This window comes from Dromiciops gliroides, chromosome 4 (genome assembly GCF_019393635.1).
Source record: "Dromiciops gliroides isolate mDroGli1 chromosome 4, mDroGli1.pri, whole genome shotgun sequence".
NCBI classification, from domain to species: Eukaryota; Metazoa; Chordata; class Mammalia; order Microbiotheria; family Microbiotheriidae; genus Dromiciops; species Dromiciops gliroides.
The window spans coordinates 349,864,215-349,879,968 of record NC_057864.1 but is presented as its reverse complement, the minus strand read 5'-3'; the positions used below and the strand labels follow the sequence as shown (position 1 = coordinate 349,879,968).

Genomic DNA, 15,754 nt, shown 5'->3' with positions numbered 1-15,754 from the left:
TCTTGCTCACAATATTGTACTGCATTGGGGACACACTTTTTCCAAAATGCAGCTGAAAAGGGTCGGCTGTTGTGTGAATGATTTTATAGGCCTCTGTGCATCTATTCACAAATATTGTTCTATAGACTAAACATGACTAGGGTCTTTGGTTTCAGTTGGTATAGGGGATATCTTTGATGGTATACTGTAATTTGGAAATTCAGGTACCTTGTATATGTATTTGTTCACTGTCATTCCATTAGAATCTGCTTACTTAGCCATCAAATATAAACCTACTTCACACTTTCTTCCTACCTGCTTTATGTACAAAGTAGCTCCTGATATACAAATTACTTTAAAAATAATAATACTAAAACAAATGTGTTTTTATTTTTTTTGACTTGAATGATGTGTCACACATATAATTTCAAATAAATTAGCCAATAGAGGATCAAAGTAAATATATTAATGCTGTGGAAATACCTGTGTTCTATTTCAGTTTTCTTCATTGCACTAAATTAACAACTTCAGACATTAAAATAGCCCCATTTTATATACAGTAAAATGAATATGAGATTTGCCTGGAGCAGGAGTTCCTACATCTTTTTTATATTATGAATGTCTTGAGCAGCTTGGTGAAACCTATGGACTTCTTCTCAGGATGTTTTTAAATGCATGAAATAAAATGAATAGAATTATAAGAGAAACCAATTACATTGAAATAAGATATTTTTAAAAACAAGTTCACCTCCCTCTAGTTAAAGAACCTCTAAAGAGCAACATGGTGAGGGGGTGGGCCAAATAAAACAATTATTTCCTCTAATTACTAGAACAAATTAAGATTTACATGCTGATATAAAAAGAACAGAACACTTTGTGCATTTCTTTTAAGAGGTCATCCAGTAAAACACAATCTGTGGTCATCTGGACCTGGGCAGATTCTACCTACTTTATTGAAAGCTACTGACAGGTACATGACTGAAGGAAGAACTTGGCATTTTCTAAAATAAAATATCACCATTATTTTTTTTTACAAAAGTAAACATAATCACAAATATAAATTATAATTATGATTAAAAGAACCCATAAACATTGTTTATAAATAATATTGGAAGTTCTAAATCTAGTAAAATTTTCCTTAAAACTTTGAAAGCTAGTAGACAAAAAATTTATACTGGTATTTAAAAGCTTATTGCAGTTATTTGAAGGAAGATTCAGTGTATTCATTCCCTTCAGATTCAACATTACAGAATTGAAATAAGTATAAAATCATTTATCATAGTGCTTATGGTGATTTCTGCCTGAGATAAAAATAAAAGTCACATTATTAGGTGTGTTAATGGAAATTCTAGCTTATCTTGAATGAACATCAGTAGACACATTACTGTAATTTTATCCATCAGTGGAATGAAAATTAGTTTTAAAGAAACAATTTGGAACTTATCTCTTCTAAAATGCATTTTTCCTTTAGAATTTGGAAATGTGTAACTGAGAGAATCTTAAATTTCTTATTTTCTTCCTCCCCCTCCCAATTTAGAGAGGAGAGATTGAGTTTGAAGTAGTTTATGTTGCTCCTGAAGTAGATTCTGATGATGAAAACGTGGAGTATGAGGATGAGAGTGGACACCGTTATCGTTTGTATCTTGATGAATTAGAGGGAAGTGGAAATCCTGTTGCTCATCGGAAAAGTACAAGTGGGGACATAAAACTGTTACAAGGTAAGAGATTTGTTTACATTTTTAAAAATAGATATTTGACACTTTTTAAATCTTATTATTTAATAGTTTGATGACAAATATCTTTCGTTTACTATTAGAGAAGTCAAAGTAGTAGTGTTTCTTTGCTCTTATTTTATTTTAAATTGATGGCAGTGCTAAGTAACTGAATATTATTTTAGTCTTTTCAGATTGAGTCATTTGTATAAGTTGTAATATTCCATAAAATATTTAAGTTATGGAAAATATTTTCTAAATCTTGTGCCGTGTCCACATATTGCCATATTATACCCATTTACTCTTTAAAGGCATATAAATGATAGGGGCACATTATGTTTATTGTGTAGAGATTATCCATATTGTAGTTTATCCAACCTCAAATTTAAATCCTAGCTTGGTTTCCCCCTGCTTCCTACCAAAATTCCTGACTACCATTTAGGGAATACTATGCAATTACAAAGTAGTTTTAACATCAGAGCATAATCATTTAGCCAAAGTGGCAATATAATACATCCCCAAATTTAGTAGAAATTAATTTTACTTGCATTATCTACTATTTTAGGTCATCTGAATCACTTTATTCCATTAATGCAAATAACCAGAAGTTGGTGATACTTTGTGTTTCTATACAAAATTTGCACATCATGAGAAACTTAATGAAAAATCTGTTACGCCAGTATATGACATCCTATTCAAAATAGGAGCAGTCTCTTGTTAAAAATAATAAGCCCTATTAATAATGTGGGGCATGTTATCTCACCTTATAACTAAGAGATATTTATTGTAGTGGGTTTTCCCTTGTAGAGTGAAATGAAGCTATAAAAAATTCTTCTCTTTCCATCTTGTTAATATGTGTTTGTTCTTTCCACCTCTCTTTTTTCAGGCTTTAATAAGAAGCCAGTAATTGATGGACATGAAAATGGAGACCTTGGAACCTCAAGTGAAACTCCTCTCGATGACAGTGCATCCAAGTTAGCTGAGTCAGCAGAATCTTTGTCATAAATGGTTTATTAAATTGACTTTTCTGCAGGCAATATTGTTACTCAGACTGTTATGGATTTTATATACTAGGGGAGGTTGTGAAAAGGACTATCTAAAAGCAAAGGGAGGCTGTTGTTTATTGCCGAAATAAAAGGCAGTTACCTCAGGGCTTCATTGTGAGCAATTCTAAATGTTTAAAACTCTCCGTTTTCTGTGATAAACCATAATTAGCAATTGCATGTAAAGCAATTTTTATTTTCTTAAAATTGTAAGCACCAAAGCATGTGTTTCCCAAAGGGATATTACTAAACTTTTAAGGTACAAAATGAAGCATAATTGTTTCATTTGTTTCCTTTTTCACTTAACAGAAGGACAGTGTTAACAGGAATCTAATAGGAAATAGCCTTTAATTACAAACGAGTAAATTAAATTGTTTTAAAGTATATCCCAGAATGCTATATTGTGTTTAAATTGCGAGATTTTATTCTGTTAATAGCATTAAAGTGGGCTTAACTTCAAAACAAAACAAAACTTTCCCACATTTAAATATTTCAAAATTGGAGGAATGATTTAGTTTTCTATTTATTACAGATTTTGATTCCTTAATCATTTCTTAGTGATCATCTAGGTTTAATGAGTATGCCTTTCAGCTTTGTTTAATGCAGTTGAAAAGTAGTTTAAGCAATCCTTTGTCAATCAATGCTGCACTAGAAATAATTTCTAGAGTTCTTGCACATTATAATTTTTGTTTTTTAAAAGTTCAAATAAGTGTAAAATATCTGTTCACAATTATGTTGATGCATGTGCATGGCATTGGTCAGTCCCAAGCTTCCTTCCTGGTGTCCTTGTGAGATTAGTTTTATACATTTTGAGTTGTTCATACAGTTTGTCATGTCATGATAGTCCTGGTACTTAAAAGTTCAAAATTGTTGTTGTTAACATGAAATACATTGCCTTTGAAGAATAGTTTTAAAGTAACTGATAATTGATGTAAGTCTCAAGGCTCAGGGCATACATGAAGTATTAGGAAATTGGGAAGTCTTGATACAGTAATTGTCTTGGTTAGTTTTTCCATGTCTGTAGCTATTTTCCTTATTCTCTTATCCCAGAGCAAAACCTGTTTTGATTGCTCTCATTTGCTACTGTGCAAGCCACTATACCCTAGTGAGCAACATCAAAGCATCATACTTAAAGAGATGAGTTTTGCCAACATCCTTGTTGTTGTTGGGTTCTTTTGGGCAGGGCGGTGGGGGTTAAGTGACTTGCCCAGGGTCACACAGCTAGTAAGTGTCAAGTGTCTGAGATCGAATTTGAACTCAGGTCCTCCTGAATCCAGGGCCGGTGCTCTATCCATTTCGCCACCTAGCTGCCCCAACATCCTTGTTTTAAAAACCCTATGTAGATGGAGAAAAACCTAAACGGCCTTTAGAATGCTATCAGTTTATTCAATGCTTAATGTTAAAATGTTACATGATGCAGGACAAGGTTCCTAGCTTCTCCTAGGTGCATTATATATTTGTTTATAGAGAAATCTTTAAAATGTATATACTTTATTCAGTGATTTTGCTATTTATAAATCTCGTTTGTATCTATTGCTCATTGATGGGGGTTTTTCGTTGTTGCTATTACTGTTTTGTTTTGGGGGGCAATTTCATTCACTCAGCTTGGCTATTTCCATGTTAAATTTTTAATAGTAGTGCGCTTCATATTGTATATTGTTACTGATATTAAAATACCTTATAGCATAACATTGCCTTTAAGCAAAAGCTAGTATTTAATAGTAGAATTGAGTAAGCAAGCAAGGTGCATATCATTGTTTGCACTAACATCATTTTTGGTGGGAGGGTGTGGGGAGAATTTGCTTTTTCATGCATGATGCGAGATCTGCAGTTGGATTTCAGTGTGTATTCATTTTTATAATGTTTCGCCGTGAGGTTTTTCATTGTGGCAAATCTAAAAACTATCCCCCTAAGGCATGGAGTATATTTTATTTTTTTCTTATTTTCCAAAAAGACAGTGACTATGATAATGGTGACTATCATATTTTTCAGAGAATATCCTTTTTATCTGTGACTAAAACTTTTAAGTATGTTAAGATGAAACCTGTTGGCCAGAGAGAACTAATTTTTAGATTTATGAAGAGTTATTATGATCCTGAACCTGAGGTGTGTGGGAAGATGATGATAAGATTTGGAGGATGTTGTGAAGGACTGGAAATTCCTTCCACAGAGTTTAATCTCCAACCTGAAACTAACAAGGTCATTGAAAACACTACTCTTTATTTCTTTGTCGATATCCCACAGCCTGCTGCTGTATGTAGTCTTTCAAGGGCTGTTGAATAGAGAATTATAGAAACAGGTAAATGCCTGTAGGATTGTCTCCCCTTCATCTCTTCTCCACCTTGGTTTTGAAGCCCCAGATTAGAGCACTGTTGCTAAATTGTACTGTGAATAAATCCGTGCTTCCTACCAATAGGTGGCCACATAGGTGCTTTGGTAACTGTTGCAGTTCAAAATTCACCTTGGAGGTGTAGCACTTTGAGAATGAACTAGGAATTACAGAGATGATTTCCCAGTTTCTTTCTGTTTTGTTAATGACTGTACCTCTCAGACCCTGGTCCAAAGAGAAGTTAGATTTAAGAAGGGTTTCCAGTATAAAGCAGTATTGACATTTGCATTTTTATAGGAAAGAGACCACCAATATATAGCAATTAGGCCAATTAAACAATTGCTTCCAAGACAAAACCAGACTGTCAAGAGAAAAAGAGAATGATTTGAAAGGGTGTGTGGGTGGATGTCTGTGGGGGTGGTGAAAAGGTCTAGTTTATGACCATAGCCTATATATACATCTAACATCAAGACCATTTTCTAAAGATTCCTCATCTGTAATGTTTAAAATTTAACAGAATATGGGATTTTATATGGGACCTATATTAAGAAAGGTGAAAACTACTTGGTGGTGGAGGTAACCGAACAGCTGTCAAAGGATGGATTTCCTTGGTGGTGGTACTTTTACCACATTGGAGATTTTTGTGTTTGTCTTCAGAAACTCAAAGATGTTTTCTATACTTATGTATGTTAAACATTATTTCACAACATTATTTATTATATAATCCAATATCCTGTTCAGGGTTGGGCTCATCAATAAAAGATGTAATATTTGCAACAACTGTATTATAACTAGTTAAGTTGGGTTGAATATTTTTTTATTAGCCTGTAAATAAAGATGGCCTCTTTACATTGAAATGATGTTTTATCTTATTTAACAAAAATAAAATTTTTGTGCTTCTTTGTTTCATAGTAAATATATTAGTTTTTTCTGATTCCTTCTATTATTTGTGCTAATTTAGAACATCTGTCATTAAATCCCTATCAGGTTTGAATCATTTAACAGCTACATTTTATAGTCAGGGTATTTTATCATGACTAATGATGTTAGGAGTAAAGCATATGTTACTTAAGAACGTGTCAGAGCAAGTTCAACTGTAGAATTGTTTTTCTATTGTAACAAGTGAAGAGTTCTTAGAGAAATAAGTCCATTTGGCTTATTCTTGGTGTTATGAATGTCTGGTAGCTGTTAGCATTGATCAAGTGATTACTAGCTAAAGAATGTCCTCGGCTACTAAAGAGAATGCATTTGGCTTTCTTCTACCTAGTGATTCAGTGCTATTTCCCGAACATCCTCATCATAGAAAACATTTTCTATGAATTAAAAAGTTTTTTTTTAATTGCAAGTATACCTCATATATACCTTACTTGAAAATTTTTTTTGTTTTTTTTTTTTTTGTGGGGCAATTGGGGTTAAGTGACTTGCCCAGGGTCACACAGCTAGTAAGTGTCAAGTGTCTGAGACCGGATATGAAGTCAGGTCCTCCTGAATCCAGGGCCGGTGCTTTATCCATTGCACCACCTAGCTGCCCCACAAAATGTATTTTAAATTTCATTTGCTCTTGCTATCTCTCTACACTCCTAGTAGAAGTGCTAATAAGTACTGGCATTTGAAATACACACAGGTACATATACATATATGTATATGTAGAGAAGGTATATATGGAATAAATATGTATTGTGTATCCATATGTATCCAAGTTCATCAAGAGAATAAAACCTGCATGTCTCCTGCATTTTACTCTTCTTTCATTAGTTGATATTTAACTCAAAATGACAGCACTACCTGTAAGCCAGTTAAATACAATATTTTTATGTATAGTAAGTATTCCTTTCAGTGATACAGATCATAGTTCATCTGTGCCTGCCCATCTTGTAAGACTCATATTCTTTATATGTAAAACTGTTGGAGGAAACTATCCAAAATATAAGCATTGTTGAAGAAAGGACAAAAAACTTTAAATCTTTTTTTCTTTCATCTTTTTTATCCTTGTGTTTTTGGACTATATGCTGAGAATACTGTAGGTTTAGCAAGCAATCCACAGGACTAGACTCTGTACTCATTTGAACTTTACCCAAAGATGCTATAAAAGGACAGTAAATCTCGACTCCCAAGAGAAATGAATTCTGGACCTTATTCTATGTAATCAGCTAATCATTCTAGAAAACGTTTTGGTTTTTTCTCTTCTCATTTTAGTAATAGCAACACTCAAGTTACAGGGGTTTAGTTATAGTATAAAAAAGTCAAAGCAACATAAAAAGTTGTAGATAAAATATTGAGAATGCTACTGTCCACAGTGTTGCTTACTGGGGTGAGTCACTAAAGTACTCCCTCCTTCATTGGAGAATCTTTGGGTATGAATGAGTTTGACAGTGAACTGTTCTAGAATTTCAACTAGATTTGAAGAGGTATTTCAACAGAAGATGATTTTGGGGGGCAGCTAGGTGACTCAGTGGATAAAGCACTAGCCCTGGATTCAGGAGGACCTGAGCTCAAATCCAGCCTCAGATACTTGACACTTACTAGCTGTGTGACCCTGGGCAAGTCACTTAACCCTTATTGCCCTGAGGGGAAAAAGAAGATAATTTTATTTTTCATTAGTTGGTCATAGCAACTTGTAAACCTGCTAAGGTATGGAGTATTTGTGATCTGTGACAAAATGATGGTTCTTTTGAGTATTGATGTGTATCACAATGGTAGGCTTTTATTCAGAATCCTGGTTGAGACCCAGTTTACAGACTGGGGTAGGAAAAGGGGGCTACTATGTTTCACTTTTAGGAAAGGCAAATGGCAAGAAAACAAATCTGTTATTCCTTTAATCAAAAATGCTATATCCAGGGTATATTCTGGATTCAAATATAAAACGAATTACTGTAATACTGATGTTCACAATGGTGACACTGAGGAGTGCATGGTAATATCCTAAAACATCAAAGAAAGGTAAATTAACTTTAATTACACTCTTAGGCAAGATAGCATACTAATATTTTAGACTAGATAAAACTTGAAACAAAATTTGTATTGTTAAGGGCTAAAATTCTAGCTAAACTGTCTAAAATATCTAATGAGTGGTCGCCAATAAATTATAAGTTTTAGCAAGAGTTAGACTTTTAAGCATTTATTAAGGAGAATAAGAATTTGGTAAAGAGAGAGAAAAAGGCCTAGATTTCTATCTATTAAAGGAAGAGCACATTTCTAGCTCCCTTCTCCACCAGAGTCCAGAGGAAAAGAGCGCGAGACTGAGCGCCAGTCTCTTCCTTCCTCCTCCCACTAGCCCGCGTCACTTCCTGACTCCTGGTCTTGCCCTCAAAGACCTTCCCTTCATGGGCAGAACTCTTCTACAGTAAGTATCCAGCAGGTGCCGTCATTCCAATCGTTACAGTATTTAAGCTCAAGTTAGTAAAAATTCTAATTAAATAAGTCTTACCTTGCCCCTTATCCACATCTTAGCATTCTGGTTTACTGAAGATTTATTGTGTGTATATACACATACATACATAATAATATCTGGCATTTTGATTTCTTGTGATGTTATTGATGCAGAGAAGTAATATGGTATAGTGGATAAAGGGCTGGCTTTGGAGTCAGGAAAACCTGAGTCCACCCTGCCTTTCACAGATTTGTGACTGTCCAAATCCCTTAACCACTCTGTGCCCCAGGCAACTCTCAAGACTACTTAAGGTAGAGTGAAGTTGCCACTTTGCATCATCGAAGGGAGTGTCTATACTGGGAGTTCCCAATACCAAAGAACTCAAATCTAGACCTCTCTCTCCCCTACCCCTGGGGGAAAAATGGGTACTTTCATGTTCATAGCCTTCTGACTTTTCAACATGGCAAATACATGTAGGCATGATGCTTCTGTGTAGTCTACTAACTTTTGCTTTTCCTGAACCGTGTTTTTATGATATGTAGGTCTGATGCCTCTGTGTAGTTTACAAATATTTGCCCTCCCCTTACTCCTTAACCATGTTTTATAACATTTTTACTGTTCTCCCCAATGCCCACCTATGTCCTGAAGTCATTAAATAGTAAAATATACTTTAATTTGGAGAGTCTTATCACGTTATTTTTAGGATTTTTCTCATCTCATCCTCTGCAATAGACGATGGTGAGTAAGTTCATGATGGTCTTTTTACAGATACTGATGTAAAAATGTAATGTAAAATGACTAAATATCCCATGAAATGATACTTTTTTGTTGCTTCTGGAAATACAAGGCAAGGCAACAAGCATGAATAAGGTCTTACTATGTTATGTGCCAGGTACTGTGCTAAGTGCTGGGATCCAAATACAAACCTGTGAGAAGCTTATAGGCTCATAGGGAAAGACAGTATACAAAAAGGAGCAGAAAGTGAGTAGTGAGGGAAAGTGGTGAATGTCCCCAGCAGGGAAGCATGATGTTTAAGTCGAGAAAATCAGAAGCACAGAGACAAGGGGAATCATGGTTGGCCAGCCTGAGCCTCCTGCCAAAATGAAGGCCCCAGGAAAAACTTACCCATGGGAAAGAGCTCCCAGGTGCAAGTTCCAGCATGAAAGGCATGATGCTGAAGTTCAAAAGGTCAGAAGCACAGTGGTAAAGGAAATAACCCTATCAGCTCTGTTTGCCTCTCCAAGAACTCAAGTTCTCTGGCCATTTAGCTATACTTTTGTCTTCTGGTTTCATATATAGTTTTAAAAAAGCTAAAATTAAGATAATGCATTATTTTCTGTACTTGAACCACAGGACCTCACATATGAAATATCAGTAGCTAACAATGTTTATTAATTGTCTGAAATCTGATTCTTTAAACCCTGTCATTCTTTCCACTAATCTTACTAACACATTGTAGAAGAGAGGCCACACAGAACTAAGGGGCATTTAGTATCTATTTTTGTTTCTTCGCTTGTGGGAAAATTATTGTCAAGTGGTTACTGGTGATGAACTTCTCCATACTTAGTGCTCTTTTTTTGATACCCTTATGAAACTGATGACTTTATATATCCAGCATTTTACCTTCCCAAAGGAGATCCCAAAGACTTGGCATTTTATCTAGATTAGAGGATGATTTTTAGTATCAAAACATGGGGAAAAAAAATAGTTATTATTATTATTAGAGCTGGAATAGGAAGGAGGGGATGACAGAGCAGATGTTTTGTTTTTTGTTCTTTGGGGTTTTTTTGCCCCAAAAAGGAATAGGAAGAGATAGACTTAGCAGTTATTGCCTTATATGAGGACTGGAATTGGAAGTGGAAAAGACATAATTTGCATCAAGCAGATAAAAGATGTGGCCATGAACTAGAAGGATAAAGTTGTAAATACAAAATAAGAAATGTATGAAATAAATCCATAAAGGCCATTGTGAAAGAAAAAAAATAGTGATCCAATAACCTAGACTTCGGTTATTTGGTCATCTTCAAACTGTTAACATGATAGAATTTGCAGTTTGGTAAAATACCAGGAGGGGGCAGCATATTTCTTTAAAATGTTTTTAGGGGTCTACCATTATCAGAATTCAAGTTATAAAGCAATAATTTTCAAACCTGTTTGGTACTGATTTTTAAAAAATAAAATAGGTCAATGGACTACTTTAGATCAGTAATATCTAGAAACAAACAAGTATAGCAGCCTGGTTTTGGTAAAAAAAAAAAAATCAACACAAACCTACTGGAGGAAGGAAACTTGATTCAACAAGAACCAGGAAAACTAGAAAGCAGTTTGGCAGAAAATAGATATAGACCAACATTTTATACCATATACCACAATGGTGGTCAAATGGATAAATGCTCTAAATGTGTAAAAGTGTGTATCATTCACAACTAATGGTTAGGGTTAGATTTATAATCAGATGAATGATATAAAATGTTACAGGAAAATAGTTTCATTTATACAAGATGCAGATGTTTTTACACAATAAAAATTTAGTTAGGATAAGGGGAAAAGTCTAATAGCAAAATAATCTTTGCATGACTAATCTCTGATAAAAGTTTGGCATCTAAAATCTATGTGGAATTCATACAATTATGAAAATGAGTCAATTGGTAAGTGGTCAAAGGATGTAAACTAAGTTGTTAAGTGAAGAAATATGCAAACTAATAACTATATGAAAACATCACTAATATTTAAAATGCAAATTGGAAACACTAAAGTATCACTTCACACCCATCAAATTGGCAGATGGTAAAGGATAGAAATAGACAATGTTGAGGTTAGTGTGAAATGATAAAGTGTACTAATAAACAGGGCAGAACTGAACTGGTCAATCAAGTCTGGAAAACAATTTGGAATTGTGTGATAATTCACTAAATTAATTATAATCTACTAGTTTTATACCCTCCCTCCACAACCCCACCCCAAGGAGGTCAATGACAGAAAGCTCCCTTAGTATCAAAATATTTGTAGGAACTGAAGAAGACCTAGACTTAATACTTGCCTCTGGAAACAAATGTGTCCATTGACTGGGAAATGTAATAACTATGGTATACCATGGTAATGAAATTGTTGTTGTTGTTTGTTCTTCATTCTCGAAGAGGACCATGACACATGTCATGACTTTCAATGAATTGGATTTAAGTGAAGAAGGGCTCCAGAGCCATCTGGGTCCAAGTGGCAAGATACTTATCAGGACAACTGGAGATGGCTTCGAATGTTTTAAGGCAATTGGGGTTAAATGACTTGCCCAGGGTAACACAGCTAGCAAGTGTCTGAGGTAACATTTGAACTCAGATCTTCCCAACTTCAGAGCCAGTGTGTCACCTGGTTGCCCCAAAGGTAATTGAATAACATTGCACTAAAAGGAATGACAACTAAGAAAAGAGATCAACATAGAAGACATAATTGATTCTGAGTGAAGAATGAAAAATCAAAAGAACAATATACACTGTTACTACAATAGTGTAAATGGAGACAAATTCAATTTCTAAGGCAATGGCCAATGGTGATACTGGGTAACTGCTATTAAAATATACTTCTTTCTGTTAAGAAATGATTAAGTAAAGGAATAGAATGACATGTGCTAGCCATAGCAGCCCTTGTTCAACAGTTTTGCTTATTTTTTTAAAGGAAAGATGACTACAACATGGGGTACTATTTACTGGGAAATGGTTGTTTTGTCAGGACAAATGTATCAATAAGAAAAATTACATGTTAATGAAGGTTTTAAGGAAAAAGCAAATGTAGAATCTAATGTTTTGGGGCAACCTCTGTCCATGGGGGGAATCATCCATTAATAACTAGAAAAATGGTAAATTTCAAATCTGAGGTTGCCCAGGATGCATGTCATCAGAAGCATTTGTATGATGTTTAGTGACTTAGGAAACAAGTAAAAATAGTTTAAATTTGTAAACTGTAAAGTGATTTACATGTATTAATTTATTTCAGTAATGTGAGATGGGGATTTAATACAAACTTCTTATTTTGCAGATGAGAAAACAGGCAAAGAGCTTATAATGTAAATGACAGAGCTGACATTTAAAATTCAGGCCTTCTGACTCCAAATCCAATGTTCTTTGTCATTTACTATGCTCATTGATAATGGAATTTCCTAGACTCTTGGAACTTTAGGTGTTTAATCATTTAGACTGACTTTTTTTTTTTTTTTAAAGTTACCTCTTTTCATTTGTATACTATTTCAGTTACGTAGGAAGGTAGAGTTATGTGAGCATTTTAGAATAAAGAAAAGTCCATGAAACATCAGATCTTGCAATAACGCTGTGGTGACAATTGTCACATGCTAAAGATGATGCCAGCTAGAAAGAGTTCCAAATCCCTAGGATATGTACTTGCTAATTTCTGAAGCAATCCCATGGGCCTGCTCAAGTTCTGGTAAAAGTTCATTGTAGGCTTCCCCAAAGCATTTCCCGTCTGCCTCCCAGTTCTTTCATTTTGGCAGCTTTCCCAGGTTTGCCTTAGGCCCAGGGAAATAGTCATATCGATTCGAGCAAGCCTTCTCACTTCCCAAACAGCTGTTTTAAACCTCTCTGCAAACCTCCCACAGCACCCCCTCCCAGCTAAGGAAATTTGCTCATTCTTTACCAAGAAAATTAAGACCATTTACTCCTGATTCCCTTTTCTCCCTTGCCCTTCCTTATTTCACAACCTGTTTGATTTCATCTATTTAATCCTTTCCTCCGGTCTGATGAAAAGATGGATCTTCTTACCAAGCCCACCCTTCCCATGTACCCTTGATCTCATCCCCTTCTGTCTTCAGTGCATTGCTTCCATCATTATCCCAACCTCCTCCATCTTCAGTCTTTCCCCATCTACTGGTTCCTTCCTTGCTACCAACCAATATACACAAGTCTCCTCCATCCTTAAGCAAAAACATACGAATAAAAACCCTCCCTAGATCTTACTATTCTCACTAGCTCTCGTACTATATCTTGCCTCCATTTCTCAGCCAAACCCCTTGAAAAAGCGATCTATACTGTTTCCTTTCTTCTAAACCCTATGCAGTCTGGCTTCCAACCTCATCTCTTTATTGACACTACTCTTTCCAAAGTTACCAATGATCCCTGCATTGCCAGTTCTAATAGCCTCTTGTCAATTCTAATCTTGACCTTTCTGTAGCATTTCACATCTTCGACTATTCTCTTCCTCTTTCTCTCTCAGGTTCTCCTATCTGTATGATTGCAGCTCAGTCTCCTTTGTTGGCTCATCAAGTCACACCCATTAATTACAGCTAAATCCCAAGGCTCTGTCTGTTCTGGGCCCTTTCTTTTTACACTCTCTTGGTGACCATCTGGACTATTTGTCAACCTGTTGTAGAACTTTCCAGACTCATATTGGTCTGCTCGGCCAGTCAGAGATAATGAACATTGACTCCAACATCATGATGTTGAGCACAAAGGACAACACTTGGTGACTTTATCAGCTATTATAGATTCAGTTATTGCTGCTATGCTGATGTTTGACAGATCTATATATCTAGCCTTGGACTCTTTGCTGAGCTCCAGTGTTCATTTACCAACTATCTGCCTTTTAGACACTTTAAACTGCATATTTCATAGGCATCTCAAAATCAACATGTCCAAAACAACTCTTCTTTTCCCCCAGTGCTCCCTATTTCTGGCCAGTCACCCAATTTCATAATTTTAATTTCATACTCAAGTTCTCACTCTAAGCCTAATATTTCCATTTCTATCTCCGCATCTCTCATAAGTCTCCTTTCTTTCTTTTTTGCAGGGCAATGAGGGTTAAGTGACTTGCCCAGGGTCATACAGCTAGTAAGTGTCAAGTGTTTAAGGTCAAATTTGAACTCACATCCTCCTGAATCCAGGGCTGGTGCTTTATCCACTGTGCCACCTAGCTGCACCATAAGTTTCCTTTCTACTTACAAATCCATCACTCTAGTTCAGCCCTCTATCACCTCTTGCCTAGATTATTATGACAGACTATTTCTCTGCCCCATCCCACCCCTCTGCTGCCAAAGTGATTTTCCTAAAGTGCATATCTGATCATGTTACCTCCTCAATAAATTCCAGTGGAACTGCATTACTTCTAAGATCACATATAAATGCCTCTGATGTTTTTTTTTTTGTTTGTTTTTTGCAGGGCAATGAGGGTTAAGTAATTTGCCCAGGATCACACAGCTAGTGTCAAGTGTCTGAGGCCGAATTTGAACTCGGTCCTCCTGAATCCAGAGCCGGTTCTTTATCTACTGCGCCACCTAGCTGCCCTTCTGATGTTTTTTAATGCTCCTTACAACCTAGCCCCTTTGTCTCTTTCCAATCTTTATAAACATTTCACCTTTCCATTCACTCTGTGGTCTAGTCATGTTGGTTTATTTGCTCTCTGTGCATTTGTACTGTTGTCTTCCATGCCTGGAATGTATTTCCTCCTCATGTCTGTCTTTTGAAATGCCTAATTCCCTTCAAAACTCAGCTCAAGTACCACCCTCTGATTGGTCTTTCCTCATTACTCCCTGTTTGTGTCCTTCCTCCCCAAAACATTTTTGTATATGAATACAGGGTATACATATGCTGTATATACCTACATATGTACACATACATACATACATACATACATATCCATGTCATCTTTGTCATTCACATGAAAGCTCCTTCAGGGAAAAGAACTTTCATTTTTTTTTTCTTCATGTCCTCAGGGCTTGCCACATTTGATAAAATTCTTGTTGACTGATTTTTTTTTTTTAGTGAGGCAATTGGGGTTAAGTGACTTGCCCAGGGTCACACAGCTAGTTAAGTATCTGAGGCTGGATTTGAACTCAGGTCCTCCTGACTCCAGGGCGGGTGCTTTATCCACTGCGCCATCTAGCTGCCCCCTTGTTGATTGATTTTTGAGGCATTTCTCACATCTGAAAGTTTCTACAAAAACACTTTCTGGTTGTTTGGTACCTGTGGTAGCATGTGGGGACCTGTTATTAGCCCTGCTGTTTTCTAACTCTTACAACTAAAATAATATTCTATCCCTTTTTTATTATTATTATTTCCCAGGAGCACAATACTGTTTCCCGCCTGAGCCAGTTTTTCACCCTCTTCTTTAAGAATTTACCTGAGGGGGCAGCTAGGTGGCGCAGTGGATAGAGCACTGGCCCTGGAGTCAGGAGTACCTGGGTTCAAATCCGGCCTCAGACACTTAACACTTACTAGCTGTGTGACCCTGGGCAAGTCACTTAATCCCAATTGCCTCACTAAAAAAAAAAAAAAAAAAAGAATTTACCTGAAAGGGGGCAGCTAGGTGGCTCAGTGGATAA

General features: G+C 35.8%; 1 protein-coding gene across 2 annotated transcripts in view; it reads left to right on the top strand.

Annotated features, from left to right (window-relative positions):
• Window positions 1-5,777, top strand: part of GOPC (golgi associated PDZ and coiled-coil motif containing) — a 43,823-nt gene extending 38,046 nt beyond the window's left edge. For both annotated transcript variants that reach the window (XM_044002600.1, XM_044002599.1), the window contains 2 exons: window positions 1,517-1,697; window positions 2,578-5,777. In XM_044002600.1, the coding sequence (XP_043858535.1) occupies window positions 1,517-1,697; window positions 2,578-2,696 (300 nt within the window). In that variant the 3' untranslated portion in view covers window positions 2,697-5,777. The remainder of the gene's footprint in view (window positions 1-1,516; window positions 1,698-2,577) is intronic.
• The last annotated feature ends 9,977 nt before the right edge of the window (window positions 5,778-15,754 follow it).